The 14676-nt window shown below is 38.3% G+C and overlaps 1 protein-coding gene across 2 annotated transcripts; it reads left to right on the top strand.

Annotated features, from left to right (window-relative positions):
• The first annotated feature begins 1238 nt into the window (after positions 1-1238).
• On the top strand, positions 1239-13090 carry tnip2 (TNFAIP3 interacting protein 2). Of its 2 annotated transcripts, none has more exons than XM_007232150.4 (6): positions 1239-2031; positions 6143-6430; positions 7561-7650; positions 8774-9022; positions 9224-9348; positions 11559-11730. In XM_007232150.4, the coding sequence occupies exons 1-6, from the start codon at positions 1387-1389 to the stop codon at positions 11602-11604; spliced, it is 1443 nt and encodes a 480-aa protein (XP_007232212.3). In that variant the 5' UTR covers positions 1239-1386; the 3' UTR covers positions 11605-11730. The 2 variants fall into 2 exon arrangements, with proteins under 2 accessions (XP_007232212.3, XP_007232211.3); XM_007232149.4 differs by having other exon boundaries at positions 1240-2031; positions 9224-9340; positions 11559-13090.
• The last annotated feature ends 1586 nt before the right edge of the window (positions 13091-14676 follow it).

Here is a 14676-nt window from a genome sequence, read left to right as displayed (position 1 = left end):
CTTTTAATAGTAAAAAAATAAAATATTCAAAACGTTAAGAAAATACCATTTAAAACATGGTTTTAATGGCTATATATTAAAAGAGTAAGTAACTAAGTAAACTAAGTACAAATACTTTGTTACCTTATTTAAGTGCAAATGTTGGTTATCTATACTTTACTGGAGTATTTTTTTTTTTTTTTCACATTTTCACACATTTATCTGAACTTTCTACTCCTTACATTTAAAACAAACAAAAAAAGCCTCTTTATTCTCCTATTTCATTTCAGCTCGATTTTATTCCGGCTTCTCCTCGTTCAATAAAACCTCTATCCAGATAAATCTCTCCATCCAGATAGAGTGAATCTGATTGTGATTGGATGTAGAGAAGTATAAACATATACCATTCCGACTCTCTATTGGTTTATACTGTGATCCATCAGACCTGCATCACAACCCCCCCCCCCACACACACACACACACACACTCCAGCAAGAACATAGCAGACGTATGTAGTCTAGTATGAAGATGATCCATGCAGAGTCTCAAGAGAACTCCAGTTTTACAAACTCCAGTCCAACTAAGCCTTTTTAATATATTTACATTCTACTAAAATACATACAATGGCCATATACTAGTGCATGTCATCTGCTGGTGTTGATCCACTGTGTTTTATTATCAAGTCTAAAGTCAGTGCAGTTTTGTTTTCCCGTAAAATCTAACAGCACTTCATGCTTCACTCTGCTACTGACAACTTTTATGGAGATGCAGATTTCATTTTCCAGCAGGATTTATTATATAATATTCAAATTTTCTGCAGCTGAAACACTAGGGAGCCTAGTGCATCCCAAATTGATCAACATTAACATTTTAATAGAACATTATAGTAATTATGTCTTTTAGAAAAATCCATAAGAATTTTTGGGGGCATTTGTTCTTAATGGCTTTATTTTTGCCCTTGTTTCACATTATTTTTTTTTTACTTCAAATATGTTTGAAAGCAGTACTTTTACACTACTTTTACTTAAAAGTTAATACTTCTACAAAATAAAAAAAGTCTTTTTTTTTTTACATCCGTAGTATATATACCTCTATATAGCCTAAAGAGTAATGAATATAGAATACTTTTCACACCTTTAACTGATTAACTGAGTGACTAACTCAGTGAATAAGAAGAGGAAGAGAGTTGAGGGTTGGGGTGGTGTGGTGGGGGGTGGTGTTGTATATGTGTGTGTGTGTGTGTTCGCGCATGCGCACTGCTCAGCTCGGCTTTCGCTCTTTCTCGGTTTCAGAACGTCTGGATACAAAGTAACTGAGAAAACCCGCCTGAAAAGAGTGAGGAACAGCTGAAGAACAGCTGAGGAACAGCTGAACAGCCCGGGACTGTTCCCTGGAGGGGTTAGATGAATGTTTGGGAGTGCCAAAAAATATAGAACACATAAAAAAAAACAAAAAAAAAAAACACAGAGCAGCGCGAGATGGGCACGGGGAAGTCCCGCAGGAAATCCCCGCGTGGCGCACATCATTTCCTCCAAACTGACAGCTCTGACCTTCTGTCTCACAGACCTGCCTGTCTGCCTGACTGAGAGCGAGCGAGAGAGAGACCTCCGGCTCGAGCGCACCGCGCGCAAAGACCCCCAGAGCGAGGGGCACCTTCTCTTCCACCAGACCCTCAAACTCCAGGACCCTCCAGACCTATACACACACCACACACACATACACACACACACAACCATGGATCTCCACACCAAGAAGCAGGAGGATCACCCCAAACTGCGCAGCTGCTCCACCATCAACACCTTCTACCACGAGACCCAGCAGGAACTGGCCAGACTGGGCCAGACCATCCTCTCCAAAGACGGGCAGATCGCCGAGCTGAAGGCCAGGCTGGCCCGGCACGAGAGGACCACCGTGGGCCCCGTGGAGGGGGAGGACCTGGTGGGACCCTCCAGATCTCTGGTGGGCAGCCTGTGTAAAGAAATCCACAAATTAAAGCAGAAGCTGAAGGACCAGGAGCTGGACGCAGCGCAGAATCTGGATTCCAGCAAACGAGTGAGTTCAGTCTGCTGATCTGCTGATCTGTGGACAGTTTTTTTTACTGGATTATAGATTTAGTGGTGATATAATATAATGGGTTATAATGGGTTGTAAAGTTGTAAAAACTTTTTTAAATATATATTTATATATATTTTATATTTTATATATATATAATAATAGATTATTCTTGTTATGACATAATAAGAACAGTGAAGATAACAGTAGAGATGGGCAATATGGCAGAAAAGTATCAGGTATCACGATAATGTTTCACAATTCAGTTAAATTGTATTGTGTGTGTGTATATATATATATATATATATATATATATACATATTATAAAAGTGCAAAGGACTCTGGACACAGCGCAGAAACTGGATTCCAGTAAAAGAGTGAGTCCGGTCTGCTGATCTGTGGACAGTTTCTACTGGATTATAGATTTAGTGGTAATATAATATAATGGGTTAAAAGTTGTAAAAAAATGTTAATATATATTTATATATTTTTTATATATTTGTATATATAATAATAGACTATTCTTGTTATGACATATTAAGAACAGTGTAGAGAACAGTAGAGATGGGCAATATGGCAGAAAAGTATCAAGTATCACGATAATGTATCACAATTCAGTTAAATTGTATATATATATATATATATATATATATATATATATATATATATATATATAATAAAAGTGCGAAGGACTCTAGACGTAGCACAGAAACTGGATTCCAGCAAAAGAGTGCTGATCTGTGGACAGTTTCTTCTGGATTATAGATGTACTGGCGAATTAATTTTTACAGAAAATAGGCTTTTATATATATATATAAGTTATATATATATATATAAGTTAACAAAAAATGTACTTTTGTACACACAAAGAAAATAGCCTTTTATAATAGATTATTCCTGTTATAACATAATAAAAATGGTCTAAAACAAAAGTTGTATTGTGTAGTGTAAGTAGGGATGGGCAATATGGCAGAAAAGTATCAAGTATCGCTTCAACAATAGTACACACGATAATGTATCACGATTCAGGTTAATTTTATTTTACGAAATTTTATGATGAATAATTAATAATTACAATTAATATAAAATAAACATGTGAAAATGAAAAAATGCTGATCACGATGAGTAAATTGGTAAATTAAAGCAGAAGCTGAAAGACGTAGAGCTGGATTATAGATTTAGCGGTGATATAATAGGATAAAAGTTGTAAAATCACACAGATTTTACATCTGTGTGTGTGTGTGTTTGTGTGTGTGTGTGAATCAAAGTGTAATCACAATGAGTAAATTGGTAAAAAGATGGAAACAATGCAAGTCCAGTCTGCTGATCTGTAAATAACATTATAGATTAAGTGGTGATATAATGGGTTATACGTTGCAAAACTAAACAGAAGTTACAGAAAATTGCCTTTTATAATAGATTATTCTTGTTTTTTACATTACATTACATTTGGCAGACGCTTTTGTCCAAAGCGACTTACAATAGTCAAGTACAATGTAAAATAAGTTTAAAGGTAAAAACAACTTTGGATAGGGATAAAAGGAGGTCAAAGGGGAATAATAGGATAGAGAAGTGAAGGAGGGGAAGAAGGAAATGGGGTTAGAAGTAGTTAGTGTTTTAGAGGTGTTAAGAGAGTAAGTGCTCTTTGAAGAGCTCTGTCTTCAGGAGTCTCTTAAAGATAGCGAGAGATTCTCCTGATCTGGTAGTAGAAGGTAGTTAGTTAGAGGTGTTAGGAGAGTTAGTGCTCTTTGAAGAGCTCTGTCTTCAGGAGTTTATTAAAGATAGTGAGAGATTCTCCTGATCTGGTAGTGGAAGGTAGTTAGTTAGAGGTGTTAGGAGAGTAAGTGCTCTTTGAAGAGCTCTGTCTTCAGGAGTTTCTTAAAGATAGTGAGAGATTCTCCTGATCTGGTAGTAGAAGGTAGTTTGTTCCACCATTGGGGAACTCTGTATGAGAACAGTCTGGATTGCTTTGTGTGAATGTTTGTTTGGCAAAGCGAGGCGACGTTCATTGGAGGAGCGCAGCGGCCGGGAGGTAGCGTAAGCCTTCAGGAGCGAGTGCAGGTAGGAAGGAGCCTGTTCTGACATCACCTTGTAGGCGATTGTTTTAACATAGTAAGAACAGTTTAGAACAAAAATCTGAGAAAAAACGTTTAAAAGCTTCATAAAAGGTTTAATATTTTAAAACTGTATGCATAAGAAGTATAAAGGACTCGGCGCTGGATGCAGCGCAAAAACTGTTTCCAGCCAAAAGTGAGTCCAGTCTGCTGATCTACTGATCTGTTGATTATTTATTCAATATTATTAATATAATGGTGAAATCAAAAGAACTTTACAGAAAAAAGGCTTTTTATAATAAATTATGCTTGTTATAACATAATAAGAACAGTGTAAATAGGGTTAGGCAACATGACAGAAAATGATCAATTATCGCTTTAATAGTACACCCTGAAATATTGGCCAAAAATCTAAAAAAACTAAGAAAAAAAATCAGTTTACAGGAGTTTTTACAGAAAATAAATCCTTAAATACACAAAGAAATCAGTGTATATATTTATTATGGATGATTCTTTTTTTTAACATAATAGGAACAGCCTAGAACAAGTGTTGTATTGTGTAGTGTAAGTAGGGATGGGCGATATGTTGGAAAGTATCAAATATTGCATTAATATTACACACGATAAAGTATCACGATTCAGTTTAATTATATTTTTATGGATTCTATAGCAAAAGATTGAGTTTAAAGCGAATCGGTGGGAGGTGCTGAAATATTGGCCAAAATTTAGAAAAGAATTAAATAAAATATAGCCCTCATTTATATTCCTTGTTTACTTCTTGTTTATTTCCTTGTCCTCTTTAGTTTCTATTCTGTCTTGTTTTAGTTCCTCATTTGTTTCGTTTGTTAGCCTCCTTGTTTGTTTCTTTGTTTCTTTGTTATTTATTTAATACATATCTATCTTACCTGTGTTTACTAGGGGTGGGAATCGATTACTATCTCACGATTCGATTCGATTCCGATTTTGGGGGCCACGATTCGATTCAAAATCGATTTTTGATTCAAAACGATTTGAATTATAAAAATTTCTGCTTCTGGCTTATGAATCTTATTGAAAAAAAACCCTCCATAATATACACTGGTCCTGGAGCAAGTAATGTGTTACAAAAACAATAAAATGTGCAGGAATGTGGGTCCTCAGTGACAGAGGAATCACTGGGATATCACAATGACGTTAATGAACAATAAATAAATAATAAATAACACTGCTTTATTACCAGGCTACTAGCGGTGGTGTGTAGGTGACGCTGCTGGGCTGATGTGATGATAGCAGTGGAGCGCTAAAGTTCAGGAGCAGCTGCTGATTAACTAGTTAATTTAAGGTCGTTGTATTTCTTCAGAAAGGGGGCAGGAGGTGGAGAAATTAATTCATATGGTCCATTCCTTAATTCCTCTGTGATGAGGAGCTGAAATTAGCTCTGATTAGCTTATTGTTATTTTTCCGTTCCGCCTTAAATGCTGCAGCCCGCTGCCACCTGTAGCGTTATTTAAGGTGGAACTGGAAAGTTAGCTAGTTAGCTAGCTAACAGTTACTGAAACTAACTACTAGCGATCTTTTTTATGCTTGTTATGAAGCATTCTGCCATAAAACATTGAAACTACACGTTAATCTAATGTAATATAGTGCTTGTTCTGCCATCTTACCGGTGATTCTCAAACACCTACGCTCTGTGTGTGTCTGGAAGATCTCCAAAGGGACAAGCCCTATCCCCAGGGTTGCCAGGTCCAACAAAAATACCCAGCCCAAAATCAGTCTAAAACCCGCCCCTCAGAATCGATTTTGGGACATTTTAAATCGATTCTGAATCGTAGTAAATGAGAATCAAGATTCTTATGTGAATCGATTTTTTGGCACACCTCTAGTGTTTACGTCTGCCTCCACGTCTCCACGTCTCCCCCTGGCAGACCCTGACAGAAGAAACTAAAATATAAAACATATTCTTGTTTTTTTAATTTAGTAAATAATTGCATATGTTTTTTTTACTGGTACTGTACACAACTTTAATAAAAAAATAGTTTGGTAATTCATAATCAGAGGTGTTTATTTTTTTGATGTAGGAGATCCAGGTTCTGCAGCAGAAGCTGAGGGAGAAGGAGCAGGAGCTGGAGAGCGTCCGGCAGCGACCCGAGCACCAAAAGGACCAGGAGATCCAGCACCTGCACTCCATCCTGGCCGAGAGGGACCGGACCCAGGCCACCAAGAACGTGCTGTACAGCTCGCTGGTGGCGGAGGCGGAGGAGCTGAGGGTGCAGCTGGGGGCCACGGTACGAGTGTGCCAGGATCTACTGGGGAGACTGGAGAAGGAGAAGAGCCGGACCACCAACACTGAGCACAGGGGCAGTGAGGTGAGTAAATTTAGAGATGTGTGTAGTGATGATCTAATCTGAAGCTACATGAAGTTTGAATGGAGGTGTGTAGTGATGATCTAATCTGTAGCTACATGAAGTTGAGATGGAGGTGTGTAGTGATGAACTCTGAAGCTACATGAAGTTTGGATGGAGGTGTGTAGTGATGAACTCTGAAGCTACATGAAGTTTGGATGGAGGTGTGTAGTGATGAACTCTGAAGCTACATGAAGTTTGGATGGAGGTGTGTAGTGATGAACTCTGAAGCTACATGAAGTTTGGATGGAGGTGTGTAGTGATGAACTAATCTGAAGCTACATGAAGTTTGGATGGAGGTGTGTAGTGATGAACTCTGAAGCTACATGAAGTTTAGAGGTGTGTAGTGATGAACTCTGAAGCTACTTGAAATTTAGATGGAGGTGTGTAGTGATGAACTCTGAAGCTACATGAAGTTTGGATGGAGGTGTGTAGTGATGAACTCTGAAGCTACGTGAAGTTTGGATGGAGGTGTGTAGTGATGATCTAATCTGAAGCTACATGAAGTTTGGATGGAGGTGTGTAGTGATGAACTCTGAAGCTACATGAAGTTTGGATGGAGGTGTGTAGTGATGAACTCTGAAGCTACATGAAGTTTGGAGGTGTGTAGTGATGAACTCTGAAGCTACATGAAGTTTGGAGGTGTGTAGTGATGATGAACTCTGAAGCTACATGATGTTTGGAGGTGTGTAGTGATGTAGTGACTATGCTCCTCAGCATCTGCTGACCCCACTCTGTTATTTTAACTATTGGTTCAAAACGAAAGAAACAGCTGAACATGGAACTTAAATGCCATTCAAATGTCTGGAAAATTGTCCTTTGAACGTGGAAGGTGCTGATAATTAGTGAGGAAATGTGAAATCTGATTGTGATTGTGCACTTTTGGTCAGCATTTTGTCTGGAAATTAGCTTTTAAATCCTTTTAACTCCCAATAAATTCCAATTAATCCTAATAAATTCTTACAAATCCAAATTACATTAACTTGCATTGGAAGTTAAAAGTGTTTTATGGTTCCTCCCTAAAGTTTCACTTTAGAAATGAAGTTATTTTTGTGTTAGTTAGATGAACATGTTGTGTCTGTGCTCTTCAACAGATGATGGATGGCTCTGAGGTCGCTCATCTGAACAGCCTGGTCAACAGATTAAAGGAGGAGAATCAGCAGCTGAAAAATAGAGTGGCATATGTAAGTGTCTCCTGCTATTGGAAGCGTTTCTGAGTGTCTGTAATTTTACAGAGAAACAAAGTACAAAATAAAATGAAATTAAATGGTCTTCAAGCTACTTTTGAGATGTAAAGAAGTGTAAGTGATAGGAACATGAGATATTATGGCTAAAATAGGAATGAAATTAACTGTTTTTAGTATGATCAGTCAAGGCACATTTGTCTTCTGACTATTCCTCTGCTGCTGTTCCTCTGACTGTTCCTTTGCTGCTGTTCCTCTGACTATTCCTCTGCTGCTGTTCCTCTGACTGTTCCTTTGCTGCTGTTCCTTGAACCATTTCTCTGCTGCTGTTCCTCTGATTGTTCCCATGACCGTTCCTCCACTGCTGTTCCTCTAACCGTTCCTATGACTGTTCCTCTGCTGCTGCTCCTCTGATGCTGTTCCTCTGACCGTTCATCTGCTGCTGTTCCTCTAACCGTTCCTCTGCTGCCGTTCCTCTAACCGTTCCTCTGATGCTGTTCCTCTGACTGTTCTTCTGCTGCTGTTCCTCTAACCGTTCCTCTGCTGCTGTTCCTTTGACTGTTCCTATGACTGTTTCTCTGCTGCTGTTCCTTTGACCATTTCTCTGCTGTTGTTCATCTGACTGTTCCTATGACTGTTCCTCTGCTGCTGTTCTTCTGATGCTGTTCTTCTGACCGTTACACTGCTACTGTTACTCTAACCGTTCCTCTGCTGCTGTTCCTTTGACTGTTCCTATGACTGTTCCTCTGCTGCTGCTCCTCTGACCGTTCCACTGCTGCTGTTTTTCTGCTGCTGTTCCTCTGACCGTTCCTCTGCTGCTGTTTCTCTGCTGCTGTTTCTCTGCTGCTGTTTCTCTGATCATTCCCTTTAACCGTTCCCTTTAACCGATCCTCTGACCGTTCCTTTAATTGTTCCTCTGACCGTTCCTCTGCTGCTGTTTCTCTGCTGCTCTTTCTCTGATCATTCCCTTTAACCGTTCCCTTTAACCGATCCTCTGACCGTTCCTTTAATTGTTCCTCTGACCATTTCTCTGCTGCTGTTCCTCTGACCATTCCCTTTAACCGTTCCTTTAACCGTTCCTCCGACCGCTCCTCTGACCGTTTCTCTGACCGTTCCTCTGCAGGTGGAGAATCTGAACTCACGGTGGCAGAAGTATGATGTGAGTAGGGAGGAGTATGTGAGGGGACTGTGTCAGAAGCTGAAGGAGTCTACGGGCATGGCGGCACCGGGCGGCACGGCTCTGTATCAGCAGGAGATCGGGCGGCTGAACAGACTGCTGGAGGAGAAGATGCTGGAGTGTGAGAGACTGAGCCGAGAGAGAGACAGCGGCTCACTCAGAGACCGGGAACGCATCCAGATGCTGGAACAGCAGGTTAATATACCCTTATGTACTAACTGTGTATCTGTCTATCTATCTAACTGTCTGTCTGTCTGTCTGTCTTTCTATTTGCCTGTATTTCTATCATGATTTAGGATCCATTATTTTTGAACAATGCAAATACAATACAACACTTAGTAAAGTTTTCAGTTCAGCAGAATTGACATGTCCACTTATCTCCATGCTGTTTTTCAGGTCGAAGCTTATATCGAAGACTTCAAGTCTGAGAGAGCCGACAGGGAAAGAGCTCAGGATAAAATCCTGAACCTCGAGGAGGGGGTGACGCGTCTGAAGCTCCAAATCCACGCCCAGGCAAGCCAGTCAGCATCTTCCTTAAATCACTTAAATATAGGAATTTTAAAAACATTAAAACTAAACTAAGCTTGAAAAGAGTGGATAGACTGTATTACATCTCTTATTCTGCCTTCAAGACAACATACAGTCATTTTAACCCCTTAAAATGCCTTGTCCCGTATAAGGGCTACAGGTGTAGGTGACACAAAACCCTTTTTATCTGCAGTAAAATAACTTATTTACATTCTGAAAATTTGAGGGCTTTGAAATCTCCTACAGGACACTTGGAGAAGCTGCCTGTTTTCTCTCTACTGCACTTAATAATTCCAGATCAGTAACAGAAATTAACCCAAATTCGGCAAGTTTGAAAATAGACATAGAAACTAGACAAACATAATGAAACTAAAGGTTTGGAGGACATGAACTGTTTGATTTGTATTCAGGAAAATATTGATTTTAAAAAGAAGTTCAGAAAAGAGCCAATTTTATGATTTTATTCACTATATTTTGAAATCAGCAGATTTACTTAAATATGTTTTTATATTATCTATTACAATTACAATTATGCTTTGGCTCATCACATAATCTAAAAACTATTCTATTTGTGGTACATGAGGTGGAATGATATTGTATTCCCACTTTCCAGTTTACACACAAAGAGCAATTTAAAATATATTACTACAAAAGTAAAATAGATAAATACGCAAAATATAAAGGAGTAGGGAACTAGCAGCAACAGGAATAATATGATATTCCTGACCTGACTTAAAGGCAGCATTATATCAAGGTAATTAAGCCAATATATATGTTTTACTGTCTGATATGATTCCAGTCTCATAGCTGTTCTCTACAGCTTGACCTTGACATTTCATAATTAATGGAGCTATAGAAATGCTCCAAAATGCATTGAAATAAAATAATGTTACATTGGATTCTATTAAAAGAATTAAAAGAAATAATTTCTAATATGAGTTGTTAGTTCTGTTAATGAACTTATATGAACTGAATATGAATTGGAACGCCTTTAAAATTTAAATATAAAATATTAACATGATTCCACTCTATATTGTCTATTGGAAGATGTGTTAAATCCAGGTCCAGAAAGTTGAATTCCACCCGGGATTTTGTTGCAGCTTCAGCAGAGCCATCCAATCAGTTTAAACAAAATCCTGGGGTGGATTTTTACTTTCATTACATTTGTCCAAGTTTTGGCAACATTTGTCTACAGTGCCTTGCAAAAGTATTCAGCCCCCTTGAACCTTTCAACTTTTTGCCACATTTCAGGCTTAAAACATAAAGGTATGGAATTGTAATTTTTTCTTGTGAAGAATCAACAACAAATGGGACACAATTGTGAAGTGGAACAAAATTTATTGGATATTTAATTTTTTTTAGAAATAAAAAAACTGAGGACCTACCCCTAACAAAAGCTACAGCCCAGACTTTGGAATGCAGTTTAGATTTTGCCTTGATGAAGCCACTTTTTCTAAATAAATTGGGCCAAAAAATATGCCTGACCAATCAATGACATTGCAGCACTATAAACATGAAAAAAGCATATACATCTCTGGAAAAAATTAAGAGACCACGGTTTATCTGATTTTGCTATTTATAGGTTTATGTTTGAGTAAAATGAACATTGTTGTTTTATTCTATAAACTACAGACAACATTTCTCCCAAATTCCAAATATAAATATTGTCATTTAGAACATTTATTTGCAGAAAATGAAAAGATGCAGAGAATGGTTCACAAATGGCCAAGTCAAAGTCCAGAACGGAATTAAATGCAGAATCTGTGGAAAGAGCTGAAAACTGCTGTTCACAAACGCTCTCCATTCAACCTCAAAACAACTTCGAGGTGTTTTGCAAAGAAGAATGGGCAAAAATTTCAGTCTCTCGATGTGCAAAACTGCAAAAAAGACACTCCAAGTGACTTGCAGCTGTAATCGCAGCAAAAGGTGGAGCTACAAAGTAATAATGAAAGGGGGCCAAATAATATTGCACGTCCCACTTTTCAGTTTTTTTATTTACAAAAAAGTTTAAACAATCCAATAAACTTTGTTCCATTTCATGATTGTGCCCCACTTGTTGTTGATTCTTCACAAAAAATTATGTTTGAAGCCTGAAATGTGGCAAAAGTTTGAAAAGTTCAAGGAGGCTGAATACTTTTGCAAGGCACTGGAGGTGAAAATCTGTTCAAGCCTAAAATGACTGTATTTTTTTTTCTTTACACAGCACGTCAAAGAACCCCAGCCAACACGGCGGCTCCCCATCAGCCTGAAGAAACCGTCCCGCAAACAGACAGAAACGGCCGAGCCTCTGCTGAGAAACAGTCCTCCAGAGTCCAGCGCAAAACGGACTATCGGACAGTCGCTGGCGCAGGATCCCACCGACCTCATGTGTCCGCGGTGCATGGCCGTATACGACGAGAAAAACACGGACGAATACTTTAACCACTGCACTGACTGTGCTAAACTGTGAACTCTGAACGGACTTACTCTTCAAACTGAATGCACTACAGGAGCACGTGGAGGCACGGTGGAACCACGGCCTTCCTGAAGGTAGAGGACGAGGTATGTCTGCTACTGGTGATGCTGATGGACATTAAACTCTGGGAGTGGTTGATTACCCTGCGTTTACACTGGCAGGAGACAAGGCGACAAGGCGGCAAGCGAACAATCGTTTCCTGTGGGAGTACGTGATTTGTGGGAGTGCTGCTATTTGGCGACTAGTGGCAAACGACACAACGGCAGACTGACAAACGAGACATCGAGAATCTAGCTGCGTTCCAAAGTCTAGACTGGAGGATCAGTCTTCGTATACACACAGAAATGCAGCCAAACTTCTGATGAATCAGCGGACGCAGCTGAGGTATCCTTCCCATTTACTGTGGACGTACAGCATGAATGGAAAAAAAATATATAAAAAACTGTTTATTATTCTAGTTTATGAATGAAACAAGCACATTAATTTGGTATCACAAAGTCACCACATGATGTTCACGCCAGAATGTCACCAAAATGCCTCGTTAGACTGTTCCATATGCATGAACAACAGAAAACAAACCTCAGCAACAGCCCAGACTTTGAAACTGTTTAGATTTTAAATTATGCCTTGATAAAGTGACTTGTGAATCAATGAATTTGCTTGATCAATCATAGATATAGCAGTCTAAGGTTTCCAGCTTCTAATCTCTAAACATTTGATTCTCCCAGCACTATGGTTCTCAACCTGAAAAAAAGCATACCTACATATTGTTGCTGTCCAATGAAAAACATGCATCTCCAAAACCTCAACTTTACAGGAGATAAATAAAACTTCCTTAACTTTTAATGGAAGTCAATGTAAAAAGAGTTTTTCTTCAGGTGATTTTGGAGAATTTTCTATTTTCTACTTCCATTCATTAAGTAATTTTGACACATTGTTAGGGACAGCTTGTGTGTTCAAATTATGTAGAAAACTAAAAAGCGTCACAAATGAAGATACTGTCCTCCGAGTGGTCCAGTGGGCTAAGTGCTGCCATCCAGATCCTGTTCATGGAGCTTGCCTTCGGCTGCCGGAGCCCTGAGAGAGCACAATTGGCCTACAGTAGATGGTGCTTTTTTCAATCATCACTTCTAGGGTGATGTGGATCAGCACAAAGGTGCGCCTGTGAGCTGGTGTATCAGAACCGAGTCGCTGCGCTTTCCTCCGAGCAGTTTAACAAGAGGCGGAATCTAACTTTAAATGTGTCGGAGGGCTTTTTAATGAGTGGGTTGGGTAATTGGCTGTGTAAATTGGGAAAAAAAAATAAAAGAAAAATGGAGATGCTTGTTTTCATTGAACAGCAATGATACAGTTGGACAATTTGAAGTAAACTGAAGGTTAATAGAAAGCAACAACATATTGTTGGTGTCTTTGCATTGCTTGATTAGCCAGCATGCTAACTGTAAACACACTCAACAACGCAAGTAGCCTCCAGCACACCCACTAGTGACTAGTGACTAACTTGTGACGTGAACGTAGATTTGATAGTGAGCAACGTGTGGCATGCTAGTGTGAACACAGAGTCAGTATGGACAGTTTGACCTCTGAGCTTCTGAATCTGAGCTTCTAGCCTGGAGCAGATGGTGATATCTGAAGTTCTGAAGTTGTTCAGCAGCTGTTTCAGGGGTTAATCCAGTGCAGAAGTCAGACTGGGAAAGTTCAGAGAAGCTGGTTTCTGACATGAGTTACGTAGGTGGTTCAGAATGTTCTGTGATCTAAGATGGGGCATTCCTGAGTCAAGGAATTACTCGCTCACCAGTCATATGGTCCAGATATACTTCACGTACTGGCACAGCACAGCCGCGGCACAGTCTCATGATCAGAAAATAATATATTTAAATATTTTACAGTAGAAAATATGAAGGGTTTGGTTCCAAAATGCATAAAAAGCTATTTTCACACATATATACATGTATATACATATGTGCATATCGTCGCTGTCCAATGAAAAACACTTATCTCCAAAACAGCAACTTTACAGCAGAGAGAAAAAACCTTGTCAACTTTCAATGGAAGTCAATGTAAAAAGAGCTTATTTCAGGTCATTTTGAAGAGTTTCTATTGGTCCGTTCATCAAGAAATTTTGGCACAGTGTAAGGGAAAGTTTGTATGTTCAAATTATGTAGTAAACTAAAAATCGACAAAAATGGAGATAAGTGTTTTTCATAGGACAGCGACGATATACAGTATTTGTGTGGTTAATCTCTAAGCAATGCCAAATAAGAAAGAAGCCTGTCACAATAATTATGCTATCATAATTGTATACAATATTCTCGTGATTAATCATAATTATCATTATTTATCAGAAAATATATAAATAAAGCTCATTATCATAAATGTATGGCAAATTGTTTCAGCCAAAAAGTAAAAAAAAGGTCATACTTGAGTTTTAACTGACTTTTAATAGTAAAAATTCAAGCTTTCACATTTCTAACAGTAATAAAATTTCAGATCTACAGATCTATAAAGCCATTTCAACTAGTCATATTACAAGGAGAACATATCCAAAATATAATTCTGATTTTTTGTATAATTTCACTAATTTACATGGATTTTACATGGAATCTCATTCTTTAGTTATGTTTTACTAGCAAAAAAACAGTCCAGCTCCACATATCCATATATATCTATATCTATATATTCATACTATGATTTATAATGTATATGTTTTACTGATTAAGTTTGTATAAACTGTATGTACTTTATATGTCAGTATTTCAATTCCCCAAGTTCACAGATAAAAAAAAAACAGTAAAACTGTATTATTACGCTGTTACATCAACAAAAAATAAGATTATTATTATTATTTCTAAGACATATATATTGT

The sequence above is a fragment of the Astyanax mexicanus genome, chromosome 7 (genome assembly GCF_023375975.1).
Source record: "Astyanax mexicanus isolate ESR-SI-001 chromosome 7, AstMex3_surface, whole genome shotgun sequence".
Lineage (NCBI taxonomy): Eukaryota > Metazoa > Chordata > Actinopteri > Characiformes > Acestrorhamphidae > Astyanax > Astyanax mexicanus.
This window is presented reverse-complemented; position numbering and strand designations above follow the sequence as displayed.

Bases quoted from the DNA above. Each gene is read 5' to 3' on its own strand.
- tnip2 (XM_007232149.4), top strand. From the start codon at position 1,387: ATGTTTGGGAGTGCCAAAAAATATAGAACACATAAAAAAAAACAAAAA. The intron at 7,651-8,773 runs GTAAGTGTCTCC...GTTCCTCTGCAG, and splicing joins TGAAAAATAGAGTGGCATAT to GTGGAGAATCTGAACTCACG. The intron at 9,341-11,558 runs GCAAGCCAGTCA...TTCTTTACACAG, and splicing joins AGCTCCAAATCCACGCCCAG to CACGTCAAAGAACCCCAGCC.